This window comes from Pseudoliparis swirei, chromosome 20 (assembly GCF_029220125.1).
Source record: "Pseudoliparis swirei isolate HS2019 ecotype Mariana Trench chromosome 20, NWPU_hadal_v1, whole genome shotgun sequence".
Taxonomy (NCBI): Eukaryota; Metazoa; Chordata; class Actinopteri; order Perciformes; family Liparidae; genus Pseudoliparis; species Pseudoliparis swirei.
In genome coordinates, this window is record NC_079407.1 from 10527466 (window position 1) to 10548737 (window position 21272).

The following is a 21272-nucleotide window of genomic DNA, read 5'->3' on the forward strand; positions in this document are numbered from 1 at the left end:
CGTCTTCTATCCATTTCTGGTCCACAAACTTTTAGCTTTAAGTCCAACTTTTTTGACAGTGTGTTCACTAAACAGCGCATTGTCACCCAGAGCAGTTTCACCGTGATGATGAAGATGAAAGTTCCTGTTTACCCAAACACATGACACAATTAATGAGTCTTTTCAATATGTCCCTCTTGTTCTTCACCTGTTCATTGTGCAGCTCCGTTGCCCTGCGCGCTTGTTCGTTGATCTGTAGATCCGCTCCGTGTCCCCAAAAGTTTTCAAAGCAGCATTGCTTGTAGGTGCCGAGACGTACTTTGGTGTCTCGTTGCTGCCTTGGTTAGACAACTCAAGTTTGCAAAGCCAGTGTGGCTCCCAACACCAAATCGATCACTTGCAACAGGCATTCCCAGCAGTCCAGTGTGCAGAGCTTCTCGGAGCCTCTGAGCCATCGGTAGCGCTCGTAGTTGGAACTTTGAAAGGGGCGAACGAACCCCTTCCCCGCCTGTGACGGGCTTTGTAGCGTCGGCGTCGGTCTTAAAGTTCGTTGAGAATGGCGTTATAATTATATCCTCGACCAAATCGATATCTTCTCCTCCTTCCGCCATTGTGGGTTGAACAAACCGCTTAGTAGTACGCGAATTATTTCGTTTATCAAATTCAGTTTCCTAGTTCTGAGGTTCTGCATATACCTGCCCATAGGACCCGCCTCTCAATTTTGGTAATCCAATCAAAAGACGTGCAGCACTACGCCTGCTAGCTGGCTCCTGTGCCGGTTCCGGGGCCAGCTAGAAGGCCTACAGGAGCCAACTCTAAAGCTGATTGGTTGACACAAAATGTTCATTCCCATTCACTTTAAGCTACAAGCGCCCACAATGTTGATTCTGAAGGCCTAAGGGCAGATGTTAGCCCCCTGGCAACACACGATGGCTGAATATGATTGGATAAAAGATCTAAGATAAAGACCAGCCCTCCAAATCTCAACCTGGGGCTGGCAGCAGTGCAACCAAGAGGAACGCTATGAAATTAAGAGAATAACTCTTACTCTGGGAAATAATTGAATACATATTTGTGGGAAAATATATTTAGAAAAAAATATATATTCTGATGATGTTTAGGCCAGCAGAGAAGGCCTTGCTGGCCCTGACGGCCAGCCACTGCTCTTGAACCACTAACCAAAGTCCACTTTTGTGAATCTCCCCCAGGTTCTTAAATTGGCTTTGCTTCACAATCCTCGCAAGGCTGTGGTTATTCCTGTTGCTACACATGTTTTCCTTCCACTCAACATTTTATTCATATGCTTCGATACAGCACTTTGTGAACAGCCAGCTTCAGTACCGTTTGTGGCTTATCCTCCTTGTGGAGGGTGTCAATGACTTCTGGACAACTGTTAGGTCAGCAGTCCTTCCCATGATGGTGTAGCCTATACTGAACCAGGCTCAGGAAACCTTTGCAGGTGTTTTCAGTTCATTAGCTGATTACAATATTGAACTTATTCACAATATTCAAATTTTCTGAGATACCGAATTTGTTTATTTTATGAGCTGTAAGCCATAATCAACATTTAAATAAATACACACTTGAAACGTATCACCCTGTGTGTAATGGATCTAAATAATACACAAGTTTCACTTTTCGAATTAAATTACTGAAATAAATTAACTACTCAAAGATATTCTAATCTAATTCATTGAGATGCACCTGTGTGTGTATCAAAAACCATGAACCTGAGCCTGAGCCTTTGACATGATTAATTTTCTGACAAATTAATGAACACCTTACCACTTTTTAAGTTCTAAAAGTAAGTCACTTAGATATCTTTTGCACTTCATCTCATTATTTCACCTTTCACTAAAACAGGTTATGTCATGTCTTAGAAACCCTCTTTTAACAGTGCTTGTAGTGGCACTCCGTCTAGTTCTGGTTCTTCTGTACCACACTATTGAGATCAGTCTTTAAAAAGCTATTAATTGACACGCGAGTGACACAAGTAGTTTCATACAAAATTATGTTTACTTAAAAATCGTATAGTACACGGTCACACGGTCAAAAAACTATGTCGCTTCCAACAACTCTGAACTCACACGACTGACAGTCCAACACAGCTGTTATACTGACGTGACGTCATCTGATTGGAAGCTCACATTCAGACAAATTATGAAGCTTTCAAATACAAGACTAAATTATATATGTTAAACTAAACATTCTTTCAAATCATAATGAAAAGGATTTATATTCAGTTACCTTTTTAAATCTTTTAAAACTAAATTATTATTACAAATTAAATCATGCATTTGGCTCTTACAGTGCTCTTCGTGACATTTATACAAATAGTGTCCATTAATGTGGATCAGATCAACATTACATGTCCAGTATACTGATGTGTACTGAAATTGTTCATTCTCCTTTAAAAAAATAATAAAAGATTCAGAATCAGGTTTTATTTTGTGAAGTGTATCGTTTCTAATATATGACGCGTGCCTTAGCCCCGCCCTGGCTATTGGCTATTGGCTAATTGGGTTTACAAAACCGTTCCTGTCCTCCGATAGGCTTTCAAATACACGACACAGTTCCGCAAACCCAGACTGTTTTGTGTTTTGACGTTGTTGCAAAAAGCTTCTCGGACCACCACACAAGTCCACAAGCGAGGACCAAGTCCACGTTCTCCACCTCGGTTCGTAAAGCATATTGTCAACAATATCTCACTGAAATGTGACAGACGGTTTTCTTGCTTCCAGGCTTCAGCGGTGTTGTTTTTATCACCACACACGGTCCTTATCAGCCAACGGTAATGCTAACGCTAGCTCAGTTAGCTAAGGGGTCCCCCCCTCTAACCGGCGACACTAGTTAATTAACGCTAAACGTTAGCAGGTGGTTGTATTGCGTGCAGCCGGCAGCCCGTCCACGTGCTGGCTCGCGCTCGTCCTCCTCGTTGCTTGTGTCGCGAGCTGGCAGAACGGTTTTCAAGACAGCCGAGGCTGAGATGGGCAAGAGGGTCTCCTCTCTTAAAGGAGCCTGCCCTGCTCTGCAGGGTTGCATACGCGGTGGCTGGTGTGGTGGATAATGTCTCGGGACACGGTCCATTCACCGCGAGTGAACGTGTTATCCCCGAGGGCTGTAATGCTACTTAACTAACGAACACTACTGAAACGGACGAGAGTTGCAGCACCAGGTGGCTCCAGGGCTTCAAGACCTGCAGTCTGACCAGTCGCATTAGTCACCGTGGAGTTCCTGATGGCACGTGGCTGCAGGTCCCTGGCTCTGAAGCGTTGGTTATGTTGTCACCACAACCTGCATCCACCAATGACCCACTCGTCTCTGTTGCAAGGTGGCAGCAGCCGATTTCCCTAGTCTCGTCCTCTCAGGGTAACTGGACTAGAATTCCATCAGCATGTCCAGGGTCGCTTCAAAGGTCTCCAAGATTACTTTTGAATGAAAAGGGCTTTATAAATAAAATGTATTATTATCTCCTGTTCACCATTGACCTGCCTGTTATGCTGCACCCGTCATGACCTGGAGGCATTTGAATCACATGTTGGAACACCTCAATGTTCACCTTATGATGCCACCCTTTTTACTTTGAGCTCTCAATGCCGGGCTCCTGAGCCTAAGGGGGACCACAGATGCTATACTTAAGAAGGCTTGTTTCAGTCTCTTGTCTGCAGTCGGGCTCTGAACAAGGCGGAGCACCGATAGCACGGCTGCCCCTACTCTTAGAAACATCTGAGTCCTAATGGTCTTGTTGGAGGGATTCATTTGTGAGACTGCTTAGTGAGACATTTCAACATCATTTTGAATTTTACTCCTAAGAATGAGGTTTTATGGGGATTTTGTGTTACTTTGTCAACCCTCACTGATAATAAGTTGTGTCGACACAATTAGAAACGCCAAATTGCTGAATGCATATCAATCTGGATTATGACTACAATTTTGATGTATAGTGAGTCTTTATCTTGTCCCCTGAAACAAAGTGCTTTTTTCAGGAAGCCACTGTTGCTCGGTTGGTTCTTCAATGCGATACAGATGGCCTTATTTATGGAGCATACATTCATTATTGTCTTGAAATAATATGTTGATTTAAAGTATTTGGTCATTTAGCACCCACAATTGAATTCATGGTTCCATCTTCTCAAGTGTAAGGGTTTTGCTTTTCACTGTTTCTGATCATTGTATATTCAGTTCATACACATATTGTGAGGAGGTGAGATGGTGATGGGTGTTTTACCATTGTTTTGTTATCTTTTTAGGAACACGTGGCGTTTCATGGCAATGTTTGCATGCTGCAGAATAACACAACAATATGTTCATCTGTACAACTTGGTCGAAAGGGCAAAGGGATTGTGTTTTAAATGTCTCTTTGTACATTTTCAGGATAAACAAAGACGGAAGACAACATGGCATCGGACTCTCCACGCAGACCAAGTCGCTGTGCTGGAGGGGTTTTGGTGCGAGCACAAGCTGCGACGTAAGGATTATTAGTTTTATTATAAGTGATACTGTATGTATGTATGTATGTAACATGAGCCTCTTGCTGTCACAGGGAGCAGTCCTACATGGAAAGTGTGGTGACCTTCCTGCAGGATGTGGTTCCCCAGGTAATGTCATGTTTCCTCTCATACTAACTGCTGTTCCAAGCACATGTCTGGTTTGAGTTGGTATGCTTTTTTGTTTACACTATAAAAGATAACATGAGATCTATGTGTACTTGCTGACTCACGGACTACGTTTACAAAGTCAGAATGCATACTAAAAATCACTTGACGTTTGCACCGCGCTGTTGATGATCTTACGATGCTTTGGCCCACAGGAAGTAATGGAGCTCATCTCCAGTTAACAATGCATATCAGGTGGAGATGAGAAGCCTCTAGAATTCTCAGAACAAACAACAATTGAATGACAACCGCTTCGCTTTCATTTTCAGAAGTTTAATTGACATTTCAAAGTCGATTTACACATTTTCTGTCGGTATAATACAGAAAAGTACATGGGTATATTTTCCACTAACTATCCTAATTATTATATAGTATCTACTTTATAATATTGGTATAGAACTGGGACACAGCAATAGTCTCAAGGCTTGAATAAGTGTATCAAAATTATGAGGAAGTACAAGTTAAGTTAAGTACAAATTATAGAAACAATATTGGAAATGCAACTTGTATTGTGAAGGAGTATCTCAATATGTGAAATTCTAAATCGTACTGAAAAGAATGGAAAACTAACATTTTGTGAAAATATGTAAATCTAAAACCGTATGCTATGTTCTTGAAACTGGTTGGCAGTAATGTCGAGAACGCAGTTCTTATATTAACAAAAGTAAATTACAGAGAACAATACAAACAGTACGGCCTGTTAAGTTTAGAATACCAAAAGGAATAGAGTACTGTCGTGTATCAACAAGAGATGGCTGCGTGCCTGAAGCCTCTAGACAGAAAGTAATCTGCGAGCAGCTATCCTTGAATGCTAATTCTCCTGCAAACATACTTTTGGCTGGCAACCTGAACCTGGTTAGTTATACAAACTGGTTCTGTTGGGCAGTGTTGAATATTTAGTCCACCCTCTGTTCTCTTTGTCAAACCACAGGCATACACCGGAGCGCCGCCCACTGATGAGAAAGAGAAAATCATTTGGGTTCAATTTGAGAAAGCTGACATCAATGGTAAGTTTGTGTGCTTTTAGTTTCATCAGAAATCGCACCGTTTCTTTTGGATCGGTTCTTCTTCCAGTCTGGATCCTTTTCCAAACGGTTGTTTCCAAGGTCAAGAATGGACCTGTGTGTTGAACCGATGTTTTGCTGCTGGTTTGATTTAAAATATACACACACTTTGGGATGCATTGAGCTATGCACCCTTTTAATGTTCATGTTTAAGGAATGCTACATAAAAAAAGGTTGTGGTGTTACAGGATTGTATTTGATAAATGTGGAATAAGAAAATGATCTGGAGCCGTGTCACGCAACCCGAAACCCCCCCAAAACATGCAGAGAAACGAACAATACTGTTGTGACATGTGGGGGTCATTTAAAAGAAGACGTTTGATAGAATGCTAGAAGAATAGTAAATGACATGACACTATAATAAATAATGCTTAAACTTGTTATTCAATACTGTTTAGATGTCCAACTCAAGATAACTTGATGACTCACTGTTTGTGGTTGATCTTTCATATTACTGTATGATTACTGTCTTTATAATTAACGGCATGTCTGTTTGCACAGACGCTTCCCGCAATCCAGAGTTCATGGAGATGCACAGTGGCACCACGGACCCCCCTCTTTGCCTGATGGTCGGCTACACTGACGGGATGCAGATCTGGAGCGTGTCTGTAAGTCACCCCCCGACCGGGCCGGTAAAACTGCCTCATCTGTCATGAGTTTTCACTACACCGATTCATTCAGATGGAGATGTGTACAGAAACACTCGGATCAGGGTCTAATGCTACGTTCAAAACCGCAACGATAAGTGTGTCCTCCTTGTTCTGATTCAACAACGGCCGGACAGTGACGCGTGGAGCAACTCAAGAGCTGATTGACCTACGTTGCAACATTTTCGCCTCAAAGTTGAAATATCGTAAATCTCAGTGTTCGGGAAGACATGTTGCGTCTATCGCAGCCACACGCGTATGTATGTTGACTTTGCATGGGATCGTGCTGCTTTCGGTGTGAACACGGCATAAGTCTTTGTGCAGTACTAAAGGGTGGATTGACTCTTCAGAAGTAAGACATTGTGTTGTAAACCCTTTCTATGTTTAGATGACACTAACAGACCAGCTTAACCAGGGCCCCGTTTCAGAAAGCAGGATGAACGAACTCTGAATTGACTGAGCTGGGGTTTTAGGGCCAGAACTGCTGATCAGTCAGTAAATCCTTTTACCCATGGCAAAAGGCAGAGTTTACAGCTTAATCCAGTGGAGGCAGAGGTGTTGATAAATGTCAACTGTGCACATTTATTTCTTTTAATTTTTTTTTCTGAGCAAGGAGTGTGTCAATGAGTTAAAACAATAAAGTTGTATTCAGCGTTGTCCATTTATCTTCCACCATCTTTATGAATGATAAAGTGGTGGGCTTGTATTGCAATGCATGTTTTCACATACAAGGAATTAGACTGTCACATTAAACGATCAACAACAATCATGGCCAAAACACATAGCCCAGCCACTAAAGGTGAAAAATATAATCTGTCCAGATGAAATGGATGAAGACATGATCATACGGTCACAATCTGATCCAGTATTGCGTTTGGTTTTCACTTGAAAAGGCGTCGAGGTGACAGAACAGCAACTTTTAAATGTTCCACATCTGTTTGGATCCTAAAAGAATTCCGTAGATTTATTTTTGCTACTGCAACACATGTAGTATTATACCTGTCCCTGAAATGCTGTTTGAACACATCCAGACTATTTGTAATTTAGTTAAAAAATAAACTCACTTATTTAATTGCTATTCTGCAGCACCACCAGCTTTCTCAGACATTCTGTCTCACAGGAAACCTCCACTGATTGGTTGGGAAATACACACGCATGTGTGGCCCTGTGAGAGGGAGGGGACGGAGAGAAGAAACCCCTCCAGCCAGCAGGTTATGTTCAGAGTCGGTTTCTGATCAAGAGTTTGAGTTTCCTCTCGTCAGTTAACAAACTCAAAGATCTCCCGCCGCTTGCTTTCTCGAACAGGCCATGATGACACAACCAGTGGGTATAGGTCAAGAAGTTGTTTACATGGTGCTTCCATTAAAACATTGTTAAAACTAGCTTTATAGCCAGTGAAGCCTCTTGTTTTTGTTTTGTGTTCGTCATAAATCCAAACCAACAGACTAAAAGAGTTTGAAAATAACATTTGTGACTTACGGTGTCAACGGACAGCCCTAACAATTGATCGTGTGATTGGATGACGTCGACATCATGTGCTTATTGAGGTCAAAGGTCAAACTCCAGTCAAATCATTGGCTGGCTCCGTCGAGACATGTCCTTCTGAAAGGCTTCTGAAAAAAGGCAACGATAAAGGAAATGTAGCAGGTCATCAGTCAGACCAACCTGCTGACTAAATGTCTGACGTAGAATTTACTATTTGGGTTGTATTAAAGGTTTCACAAGTATAAACACCTGTGTTTCAGTTAATAATTTCTACTAATTTTTCTTAGTTAGCCAGGTCACCAGTTAGCTACACAAAATGCTTCCTGGAGATGCTCTGCAATGAAATACAGCAGAGTCTGAATGTCAATAGGTTTTACAGAGAGGCATCAGTGGTTCTGTCATGCTTTATAGAGAGGGCTTATTAACATTTGTCTTTGATCACGCAGACAAACATTAGACAAAAGCAATGTTAACAGTCAAAGCATTTGGGACTATTGCTCCAGTTGGATACAAGATTAAATATAGGAAATTAATAAAATTGCTGAAAATGTATGAGAAAAAAAAGTTACGACACTAGCTGATATAATGGAACAATATCAACTCAAATTTGTATGGTAGTTATCTTTATTTAGTAGAGTTGAACATAATAAATACACAGTGGAAGTCTGTTTAAATTGTTCAGCTTTATGTTCACTGCTGCAGTACCGTCGTTGTCCACTAGATGGCGCCGTTGACCGTTCTAGAGCATGTTCGGTTCAAACAGTAGCGCGAGCCTTCTCACTCATAACACGTCCTGCTGAGCTTCACTAATATCTTCTGAACGGAGAGAGGTCAGAAAACAAGTGGAGTATAAATACGCCGAATAAACACAAGTTATGGCCAGTGACTGATGTTTCACATCTCTCATTGACTTCACCAGACACGAGTTCACTTTGACAATGCTCATTATATTTTGCCAACGCTTTCTTTCTTAAATCTTTTTAACCCCTCTCCAATAAAAAGTTTTGATCAATTAACTTTTAGCAGGTGCATCATCTCAACAAATCTATACACGCATATTCACAAACTACTGGTTGACTGGGTTACAGTATGTTTCTTTACCCAAATATACACACATGAATGTATATTAATATCAGTGTCTATAATTCAGAACAATTATATTCAATGACTGTTGACAAAGTACAGATCATAACAAATCGAAATTCAATGTAACACCACAAACTACAACCCGAGAAACTACAGTAATAAAGGTATGGATTGTTTATGAACGGCAGCGCCGCGCTTGAGCTGCTTTCACCGGTCTCTGTGAGACTTCTCCCCGTCTCTTCGCGTGGTGCACCATAGAGAAGCAACACGTCCAGGCTCTGACCTCCGTCTGAAGGCCGTCATCGCCGCTCGTCCACAGACTTGACGAGTTCCATCACTATCCTGATGTAATGTGCAATATGGTCACTAGATGGAGGCCTTTTGTTAAAATAGTGACACTGGGTAACATGACCTCTTGGTGTTTTACAGGTCAAATGTGAACACAGACATTGAATCATTCATCAAATAAATAAAAAATATGGGACCGACACATGCTGTAAACTGCTAAACACAAGTGTTCTCTTTGGTGTTTTTTTGTGGTTGTTTTTCTTGCCAGCCTGCATGTTGAGATCCATTTCTCTATTCAAATGCGTCCTGGCGACTGGGCCGAGCTCTTCCGAGCAGAATGGTTACGGTGTCTCATCCAGGAAACGTCACGTCCTCAAAGTCGCTCTCGGGAAAATCATTAGAAGATCGTCTGCTCTGCGACTTAACAAATGACCCCTGATGCCGTGGCGGCCTCGCTCTCCGGGTATCTCCTTTCATGTACTGGCTGTCACTGAAACACGCACACTTCACATACATCCTGTGAGATCTAAACACGGCAAAGTCCTTAATCAGTCTCTTTTATAAACATCCACTGGCCGCGGGTAAGAGGACACACTCTTACTTTACCCGTGGACACGCATACCGGCCGCTGGGATGTGGCAACTCCTGTGCAGACTCTATTGCAGCTCTGATGGTGGAACAAGAGGATTCCAGCCGTTTCAGCCACACGACGCACACACCCGGTAGAGCTGTGATCTCCGTGAGGCCCCTTTGTCTCTCGCTTTCATTTGAACCCCAATCCTGATTTGACCAGCGCTCCCCAGCCTGTTATCGTGCACTGTCCTCCCTCATTGTTTTTCTTTCAGTTTTGAAAGTTTATGGGATGTTTCTGGGTCGTGTTTTTCCACAGGGTTTTAAGTAAGCACTGAAGGTGCCTCGGTCTCTGGCTCTTGAGTGGTTGTGAAGTGTTTGTGACAGTCGCTAAGCCAACACCCTCTGTAATGGCCTGGCAGAGTACGAACATGCACATGCACACACACGCTTTCCCACATCGGCGAGATGGGGACTCCTGACTGGTTGTCTGGATGCTGACAGAGCTGTTTAGGAGATGTAAATGACTGTCTCCTTACACTAGAGAGGTGTCATCCACCGCAGCCTGATGAGAGGCAGACTGGTGGACGGGTTGTCTGTTTGTGCGCGTGTTGAGATGAAATGACCTGCTTGGAGGAAAAGTGTCTGCAGCAAGTGTCAGTGGATGAGCTGAAGACCTGGAGCTGTGTTGCGACAAGACCTCAGTCCTGCCCTCGACTTGTTGAGATGTAAACATGGTGGGAAGTTTCTGTAGTACGGACACCGGAAGTGCACGTTTTTATGTGAGCAGACATATTGACAAACCTTTTAAATGTTTTCAAAAGAATGTAGTTTGAAGATTGTTCAGGATCTGTGCTAAGTTCTAGCCGCTGATGAATAGTCTATTCATCTCCCTAGAAGATTTATAGAACATGAGTACACTTTTGTGCTTTTATTAAGCTCTGAGGAGCTCACAGAGGTTATAGTATTTACTTTAAGTGAATTACTGCAACGTGTTTGCTATTCACCTCCAATGTTGGTGCTCGCAACATTTTCAATATGAGATCCCATAATTCTCATTTCTCAACAATGGGGGAGGGAGGGATGCTAAATTCACAAACAAATAAGTAAAAGGTGATTGTCTTTTATTTATGAGTTGTTGAAGAAATTTGACATGTTTCATTTTGACTTCAGATGGACGTTGACCATTTGGGTGCTATATGTTTTACTGTATAGTGCTGTGTTTCTGAGTGCATTACATTTAAATAACTAACTTCCCTACAGTGTGGACACCCAACTTTGTATCTTTCCTGAAACCTGACTATCTTCTGTTAGTTCCCTGCAGTGGGGATGCAGAACATCAGGAAGGCAATGCAGGCCCTCCCTAATCTACTACGCAGTATCTATTATGCCGATGTCCTCGTTTGACTTTACTGTCTTTTCGAGGCCGTAATCCAATAATTGAATGAATGACTTGTTGTTATATTTTAGGTTCTGATTTAGGACTACAAGTTCTCACACAGTACTCCGCTGCTTCAAATGCATCTTCAGCTTTTATGTGGCGTACACTGTTGAACTGCGGTCTCCTCCTGTCCCTCCTAAACAGACACACATGAGTCTAATGTGAAGAGGAGTGAAAGAGGATAACGTCTTTGAAAATGTAATTACAAAAAACTGACCAATCCCAAAACCCTTTCTGGAAAGCACAGCTGAATACTTCCAAACACATACAGCTCCACGGTTGGACAACCCAGTGACTGATTTGACGATGTGCTAGACGAGAGGCCCTCTGCGCGGCTGATCGTTACTCGCTTACTGTCATGAGTACAGTTTGATGCCTCTCAAAGCTACAGTATGTTTCTAAAAAGTTTAATGTAGTTTGCTGAACATGGTACGTAGTGCTGCCATCGTGGTGGTGCTGCGTGTCCTGGAAGCACACGCACCTCTTACTGTCCGATCCCTGAAGCACCTGCCCTCTCCAAACCTCCATTATGTCCAGCACTGTGTTGCTAAGCGGACTCACTTGTGAATATGCCCCAGATATCGGTTCACAGTTTATGGTATTACAGTTGAGAGATTAAAACAAGAGCAGACACTGTGATTTCACCCCAAAAAATCTAAGCCACAAATGAAATGAATAGAATGAATAACTGTGCTCCGGCAAAACAACATTGTAAAAGCAATTTAGCATATTGCGGTATGCCGGGTTGTGCTAATGTAATGGTGGTAATGTTGTTGATGGCAGTGGATGTCACACAGGGCCATGTAAGGCGAGGATGAGCGGCGGGGTAATGCACAATAACCCGGAGCATTAACCTCCGGCCCTCCCCTCTTCTCGTTTTAATCCAGCAAATTCCATTATTCCCCCTTGCAGGTCCATTTGCCCGTGCTGGAATCCCACCCTGCTGCCAGCCTCCTTTTATTCCTGCTATCAGTGCTTGTATAACCTGCTTGTGCCAGTGTTCATCTACCACTGCTGGGCCTCAAGGACTCTGAATAAAACCACAGCTCCAAATCCGCCACTTTGAAAAAGCTACTAATTGCACAAAAGAGCGATCATCCCCTGAGATGGGTTTAAAGACTTCAAACAGCCAGATTAAAGCACTAGTAAAGTGATAATGCAGGTTTCACTGTAATTTAACGCATAACAGAATAATAAAAATGGGTCATTCTGCACTCAGAACAATGTGACATTACACACGCTAGTCAGTGGCGCTCAGACCATTGACCTAATCTACTGTCGTCACATCGGAACACATGCAGCTTAAACCTGACATGTGCGGACACAACCACACATCCATTTACATGCTTTACACTGGCTGTATTTCCTCTGAAATAGAGAGCAGACACAGTCAACTTTAAAACCCTCTTTAATATGGCAACTGTCAGTTACTCACGTCGATGTCAGAGTGATGAAGAAGTGAAAATGAAATCTGTGTTTAGCATTGCACATTGAAGTTCTGGGTGTTTGTGCTAAGTCTTAACCTTGTTTATACATCTTTTGATTTAATATATTTGAATGAAAAAAATAATTCAACGTATTGTCTTTTTATGAGGTGAAGTTCATCTACTGCTCACAAAATTAAACAATAATGTATTTTAGACTTTTGTAGAGAATTTTTTTTTTTTCATTTGTGTGTGTGTGCTGAACTGCTCAGGTAGACCTTACTTCACTTCCTTTACATAGCATGTAGTGGTTTGCTGCAACTTTAATGCTCTGATTATCATCAGGGCTACTATGGGTCAGTGGTTAGCAGGTCTGTCTTTCAATCAGGGGGTTGGAGGTTCAATCCCCGCCCTAGTCGATGTGTCCTTGAGCAAGACACTTAACCCTGAGTTGCTCCCTGTAGCTGCATCTACAGTGTATGTAACAGGATTGTAAGTCGCTTTGGATAAAAGCGTCAGCTAAATGACATGTAATGTAAAGTAATATCGTAGAGATTAAGGCTACAAATACTGGAATGACCTCATACAATACCCACCATGTGCCAACACCCGTACATTCCCCTGTGTACGCATGACCACACTGCTGTAGACGTGCCCAAATGTTCCTGACTTGTTCCTTGTTAAAAGTTCACGGAGGGGTCAAAATGCCTTTTTGGTAAATGGAGCAAATCAGTAACATGAAAAGTAGCATCACTCCTAAGAACTGTTGAATGTGACAAGCATAACCTAACATTTAGTCTGGGAAGAATAAAGGTGAATAAAGGTAACCTTCAACAAGGCCGCCCCTCATTATCTTTCTGTTCATGCAATCGCAATGAGAAGGCAATGCTGGGAGCTCGTAAACACAGTCCAGAGGGTCTCATGCTTCCTGTCGGATGGGACAGAAATGCAATCGGCTGCTCTCAACTTGGTGTTGACCGTTACCTCTAACCGTGTCATGCTGGCTTCGCTACAGTCGGATGAGGCAGCTTGTTAGCGCTGCGGTGCCACCGTACCTTTGATTTTGTGGGCAGGACATTTGACTTTGTGCTCTGGCTTAAGCTTCTTCCTCTGTGCCGCACAGGTGGAGTACATTACATTTCTTACAGTGTGAACAAATAAATGTTTGTCCTTATTCTTTTATAGGCTTTTATCCCTCATGGTAATTTCACACTTTATTTTGCTGAGTACAGAACAAAGGGCCCGGTGTTCTTCACAACCACATGGTGTGTTTTTTTCCAAACACACACTTTAGATCAGACGGGAAAAGACGTAGGTCATGTGGCCACAGGTAGACGCCATCTCTGGATTCCATGAAGCCTGAATATGTGGTTTAAGCTCAACTTTATTGTTCGGTCTTTAATTGCGATCCTTTCTTTCAGTTGGCAGGGGAAGCCCAAGAGCTGTTCTCTGTGCGCCATGGTCCCATGCGAGCTGCCCACATTCTGCCAGCTCCTCATATCAGTGAGTATCTTCTGACCTTTAACGTTAACCTTTCCTAAATATGAAACGACAAACTCGCAGTTCAAAACATAAACTACGCATTCTAGCTTTGCACCAGGCTCTGAATGATGTTTCTGCTTATTATTTTTATACTGGTAATATTGTCGCCCTCTGTTTTGTACCAAAAGGCTATAAATGCTGCACCGTGACTCAGGCTCAGGTTTTTCTTTGTTGTCTATGTGAACTGGTTAAAGTATATATATATTTTTTTACATCTTAATAACAAACTTGTCAGAGACTAAACAAAAAGTCTGTCTTCCAGCACCTCAAACTCCCCATTTATCGCATTTTAGCTTGTTTACTTTCTCCAAAAACCAAAGCGTCGCATCACAACATCTGTTTTGCAACTCTGCTGCTCCAATGGCAGCATCTGAAGAACTATACCTTGAGCCGGGCAGAAGCTCAGCTGTTTACACCGTGTCTCACCACATGTATGGCCACCCACTATTGCTCTTTATTAAGTTGTATTTCTGAACCCTAGGTTTACCTTTCTAATCGTCAATTTTAGAAGTAACCGTATTCTTTTTAAACACTTTTCTTTTTGGTAAGCTCAGAAGTTTCTTTTACTTAACTTTCATTTATCCAGGATAGTCCCACAGAGATTTAAAATCTCTTTTCCGAGGGAGTCCTAGCCAAGATAGCAGACTTGGGTTAACCTGATTTTGACATTCAAGGTCGCCTCTTGAAATTAAATTTTTGCATGGCACATCCTACTGCAGTTTTGGGTTGTGGGTGTTTCAAGTGGTGCTTTATCATTAAAATGAACGAGTGCCCCATGCTGAAGTCAGTCTACGAGTAGTGTGAGCCTGCTCTGTCACTGGTGGGAAGCCTCTGAAGTCAGTGCTCTCTTGCTGCCAAAGCTCTGCTGGAAACCTCTGACTGAGCCGCCACTGTTCAGTGAGCCGTCTCTACAACATCTCTCAACATACGTTTTCTCTTTGAGATTCTTTCATATTTCGTTCAAATTAATCAATATGTTGTGGATGTCATTTTAACATTTGTTAACTTTAACTTATTCCATTTATTTTCCTCAAATCCTCATCCTGGTGCTGTTCAGATTCCCTAAACATTAAACATGGATCCAATCTTTACATCTCACTCTGTTTTCAAGCTGTGTTCTTCTTTATTATGCAGGCTTTAACAGTTATGTAGGTAATTGTTCGAAATACCCATTGTTACAATAATGTAATGCAGCCAGACAACATGTTGCAGGAATGGTAAAGTCATCCTGGCAAATAGGAAATCAAATGGTACCAGAATTTGAAGAAAATGGTGTCCCTTGTGCCCACCACATTTACCGGCATCAACATTTATTACAAAACAAATTAAAATGTTATTGATGGCACTGAAATCATAACTTATGATAGCAATGAACACCACATTTTGTAAAGTAATATAAAAATGTTTACTTCGACAACTTTTTATTCTTATCTAGTTTACACTTTTTATTATCACAATACTTTAATTTATTATGTCACATATAGTGAAAAAGTCCCAGTGATCACAAACAAATGTCACTTTTTCAGACACTGTAAATGAATGACTGCAGTGTGAATACTAGTGCTCTTATCCTAAAAGCTCTGGTGCAATCGGTGTAGTGGTTCAACTGATTACGTTAAAATTGTATGTCAATCAATGCTGAGAAAGCGTCTGTCTGGCCTCTCTGGTTTGTGCCATTTCTTCTTTTCTGGTGAGAAAATCGCCTTTTTGTTCTGTGTCCGGGTTCCGGTCTTTTGGCAGATTTCAACAACACACAATGGCAGCATTTGAGGAGCGCTGGAAGTGGATGAAAGCAAACCACAGTAATAAGAAGCAGCAGATAGCTCCGACACATGAGGGGAGAAATTCTCTCAGCAGAAAATAAATATGAATTGTACCACTGGAGGGAAGGACAGTGATTGCAATCTGCTAGGGTGCAAACAGTGTTGCACTGTGGCGAGCCATTAAAAAGGCCAATTGTGTGGGATATGAGGCCGTGGGTGGGCGGACTGAGAGCGACCCGAAAATAGGTGTTGATTTTAATAAGGCACGGTTCTGTTTGCCTAGAATAGAGAATAGTGGTTTTCCAAAGGGAGCAAATGCATTTAACCACATCCTCTCCAGAGTTTACAACCTGCGATGATCCGTTGTCTCAGATGAATGGGGATACACTGTTCCCTTGATTGATAACAAATGAGCATTGTGGAAATGTGAATATGTATATATGATAATTCGGACTGTCGGTCGGTGTGGGTCAGTTCGTATGTTTTCATGACAGAAATTGGGATGCTGTATTTCTATGAAGTTTAACAACAAGCGAGTTGGCTGTTGAAGCCCATGTTCTCGTATTCTCTCAACATGCGACTTTCCCTTCTGTCACAATGAAACATGCAAGCGTCCGTATGAAGGTCAGCAGTACTTCACTTCCTGTCCAGTACTTATAAATCAACGTATTTTTATTCATCAAATGTTGCAAGGAAGTTTATTTGAGTAAATGTGGCTTTTAACTAAGTTTCTGGAAGTTATATTTATATTCCGGCGCAATATCTTGAGTGGGAACGATGTGTGATGACAGCAACATGCAAGAAGAAAGGCCCATGTCTGGAGTGTTAAAGGCTGGTAGGGAAGGCACATCGGCCCTCACGCCATACCACAGGAACTCAGGCTGATTACTGTCAAGCCTCAAATTACAGTCCTCTAAAGGGTAACATCTTCGATCTAAGTGTCCCCATCCCCTCAGTCCCCTGATCCTCCGTCCGTCTTCAAGAATGAGACAATCATGGAAAACACGGGATCAGTCCACTTAAGTCTTAATGGAACATGTTTTCTCCTTTTTTGTTTTTTTAAACATGCCTGCTGGGTTTTTACCATGCTGTAATTCCAACCTAAAACTCCCAAAGATACAAAGAAAATCAGACTCCCTTTTGCAACATGCAAGGAGATTTCTTCATCTAATTTCAGCTCTTGTAATTTAAAAAAAAATCATATTTTCCCCAACCTTTTCTGGAAAAGATTTTCACATAGTCGAGGATCAGAAAAGAGAAGAAAACAACATTTTACATGACCCGACTTCCACCTTTTTGGTTGGTGAAGATAGTAGCCCGCTAACTTGCAAATTATGGCTTGATTTTGGAAAAAGAAGAAAATCAAAAATGTTTGACTATAATTGAGTTTTAGAATTTTAAGAGTAGTAATGTAATCTGCGTGTTTCCTGTCATGGTAATAGGCTGCCAGTTGAATGAGGGTGGGCACCACGAGAGGCCTCACATGTTCAATGAAAGAATGTACCTCTTTGTTGTGTGCAGATTATTCTGTTTCTCATCCCTCCTTCTTTAATTCCTCTTGCTCCTCAGGTCCTCTGCAGACGGACAGTTTTTCTGACAAGAGGCCTCTGTTGGGGGTGTGCAAGAGTACGGGGTCTTCTGGGTGAGTTCATGCTTCATAATAAACATCTCTCCCTTTACCAACAGGATCTTAGATGGGTTTAATACCAATACCTCAGCAATTGCTGGCAGATTATTAGCACACCATCAACCAGATTTGAGTTTCTAGTCCTGCAATTAAATTGGGCTGGAATGAACCTCTTGAATATTTTAAGGCTACGACAATACTTTATTGTAATTGTGGATCAGTTAGGAACAATAAAAACAACTGCAGCATTTTGGCAAACAATGGTTTGAGTGATTTGGTGCCGCCTTTATTGACTTCACTTGATAGACTGTCCTGGTTAAGCTCTTGCAAAAAGGTAGCCATGATACAATCCTGTTTTTTTTCTTTTCTTTCCTGATCCCGATCTCACTTTTCACACATCTGGCAGACATATAGCAGCACCCGCTTTTATTTGGAGTCGTTTTTGTATCCACTTGAAAAAGGGAAGTCCAATAATCCCTCTATATGTACTATTTTGGTTTCCACCAATCCTCACTGCTAATGCTAAATGCTCCACTATGTTCACCAGCACATCTCTAACTTGGACTGCTGGCATTCAGTGGGTTCACGGGGGGCGGGGGGGGGGGGGGGGGTTGTGCTGTAAATAACCAAGGCCACATTTCCTGCGTCGGGTCATGTGTGAATGCGAGTAGGAATCGCGATTCAGCTAAATCTGTTCTGCCAATTTCTCCCCTCAAACCTAGGGTGCTTATCAATACCTATACCACTATATTATTTGGTAACCCCAAAAAAGGATTGAGTATGTCGAAAGCAACATGCCAAAAATACCCGGATGTGCTACTGCATGCTGTCCCATTTTGCAGTATGAATCCTTGCTGGCTATTCTCACCGACGGTACTGAGCAAGAGGGTCAAAGTTCAGCGTCATGGCAAAGTAGTATTTCCCAATTGAATGCATACTGCATGTACGTACTTTCTAAGGTTAGCTGCAGTACATACTGAAAGTAAAAAGAAAACGTATACGACTTGGAACACAGCCTGAGTCGTGTTTCAGGGAAAATGCCTGGAAATGAATCAAAAGCAGTAACAGTGCAGAGACAAACACGTAAAGGGTTCCGACATCTCAAGACACTTTCATTGGGAGCGAACAAACTAATTACATGACTCCACCGATGTCCTATTTATATCTGTTTTAGTATTTACAGGAATGCTTCACTGGGTGATGTGACTTTTCTCGTAAACCTCAATATTAGATACGTTCAATTCAGTTTATTTTGTCTCGCCCAAAATCACAAATTTTCCTCAGAGGGCTTTACAATCTGTACACATACAACATCCCTGTCCCAGGACCTCACATCGGATCAGGAAAAACTCCCCAAAAAACTGAAAAAAGGGAAGAAACCTTTAGGAGAGCAACAGAGGAGGATCCCTCTACCCGGACGGACATAAGCAATATATGTCATGTGTACAGATGAACAGTGTTACAGAGTGACAACACATTTTATGAATATGACACATGTATGAATAATTACTAGTAGGCATGGACCACGATCCAGACCTCCACAATCCATGAAGCAGAAGGAGGTAGAGGGGAGGGGGGTGGGGCACATCAACGGGGCCACGGCAGGAGGCATTGCGAAATAGGCCAGACCAATGAGGCCAGGCCTTTGAGGCAGGAGGCACGGAGAAGGAAGCTAGGGGCTGGATGCAGGGGAAAGGAGTCAGGACCCAGGACCAGCTTCAGACCCAGCCAGGTCCGATAGACCCTATGAGACAAAAAGTCACAAGGACTCCGGGGAGGAAGCAGAGTTAATAATGCGCAATGGAGAGATGTAAATTCATCTATAAGTACATTCATCCATAAGGAGAGAGAGAAGAGGATAGAGGAGCTCAGTGGACCAGGGCAAACCTGAGTCAGCCCTAACTATAAGCGCTGTTTAATAGGAAGGTCTTTAGTCTACTATTAAAGTAGCCAGTGCTAGCTGGAAGCCAGTGCAGAGCAGTTAATACAGGAGTAATGTGATCTCTTTTCTTAGTTGTAGATTCATAAAAAGAATATTGGCACCAGACACAACAGCTCCTAGCCTGCCTGATTTGCCTGAAAATAATGAGCAGTCTCCTGCCCCTACACTTCTTCTTTTTCTTCTGTTTTGTTTTATGGCGGTTGACATCCGAAAGTGTAGCAATACTGCCGTCTGCTGGACTGTTCCTTGTAAAAAGGCACGCGACAAATGTCGCTGAAAGTACTGCATGTGTAAACAGTGGAAATCACTCGCAGTGCCCGAAAGGTTATCCCACTAATTTACTGGTAACTGTGTGAAAAAGGCTTCAGACTGCACCAACATAGTTTAGACTACTGGCTGTGAGACCAAAACAACGAGTTTAAAGTTACAAAACCCCTGAAGAGCTGAGGGACTTCAGTCAATCTGTTTCACATTGCACAAAGTTATTTGACCCATTGTCCATCTAAAAATCTTGTGTCGTGCAGCTTTAATTGGATGTAGTTCTTTGGATAAAGTCATGTCATTTATGTTGCCCATGACTGCCCTAGAATGTGATGGACGTCATATAATAAAAGTTGAAAATATTTTAAGGCCAAGATTTAATATTTTTTACAACTTTATACAAAATATATATTTTTAAGTAACATTGTCACGAAGTACAAACACCAGTAATAAATATATAGATAATTTAACAGCTCTTTGACAAATACATGCATTCCCTTGGTTCTGTTGGATTCCATTACATTGTATGGGGACCTAATAAAGGGGCCATTGATCAGTTTCAGAGGAGCTATCCAGCAAAGTACCCAGATGTTTGGAGATGAGAAGCACAGAAACTAAAGCAGACTTAATGTGCTGTTGAAATGACCCATCATAATGATATTTAGTCTATAAACCGTGATAAAGGGAGGGGAAAGTGTTGTTCTCTTTGCAATGTTATACTTGTACAAATCCTACATCTGAAAGCCATTTTCTGTTAATAATAAAAGGCATCAAAGGACACCCAACTTCTTGTTATGAACCCCTCACATGCACCCAACTGGAGCTGAGCCAGTGGATGTGGGCTTAGTGACTGTGATTCATGGCTTTCTCGTGGCGCTATGGTTCGCATGTGAGCAGTACCTGTACAGCCCACAGGCCGACAGGAAGGAGGTTAAACAGATGTGTAGATCGCTGGGATTCTCAGATTTGGGACTGGGGATGTCATGTCGTCGGGAAGCCAAAGAAAGTGAATTTCAAAAGCTGAGGCATCTTGTACTCTCCATACTCAGTCCATGCACTCTTCTTCTCCCCTCCCCCATTTACTTGTGGTCCTCTTCCAGAGCAACACCACATTTAACTTGATACATCCTCCTTGGGCAATGAAATAAGGAAGTCTGTCTTCAGCCGGGCCCTGATGGAGACCGAGCTCTTGATGTTTTCCTGGGACAGCCGCCCCGGTCTCCCTGACGCTGTTGCTCCTGCTTTCGCGATGTCCTCACTGACACCAAAGGCAGCCTTTTGACGGTTTGGCGAATCATCCCGGCGTCGCTCGACACTAATGCTAAAAACATGCACCGTGTTGAAAAGCAGCCCTGACCTCTGGCTGAATGGTACAGCCTAGTTCTACGTAAATAACACTTTGGTCAAAGACGAGAAGGAAAAAGGCTTCCGGGTGCGGCGCAGTACTTTCCATTGGGCCTGTTCATAAACTTACTAAGGTCCTCACACAATTTTTAGC

At 42.3% G+C, this 21272-nt stretch overlaps 1 protein-coding gene across 2 annotated transcripts in view; it reads left to right on the top strand.

Moving 5' to 3' along the window:
* The first annotated feature begins 2563 nt into the window (after positions 1-2563).
* bcas3 (BCAS3 microtubule associated cell migration factor) overlaps positions 2564-21272 on the top strand; it is a 329169-nt gene continuing 310460 nt past the window's right edge. For both annotated transcript variants that reach the window (XM_056440363.1, XM_056440364.1), the window contains exons 1-7: positions 2564-2656; positions 4354-4447; positions 4523-4577; positions 5566-5641; positions 6200-6306; positions 14061-14142; positions 17514-17586. In XM_056440363.1, the coding sequence (XP_056296338.1) occupies positions 4377-4447; positions 4523-4577; positions 5566-5641; positions 6200-6306; positions 14061-14142; positions 17514-17586 (464 nt within the window). In that variant the 5' untranslated portion in view covers positions 2564-2656; positions 4354-4376. The remainder of the gene's footprint in view (positions 2657-4353; positions 4448-4522; positions 4578-5565; positions 5642-6199; positions 6307-14060; positions 14143-17513; positions 17587-21272) is intronic.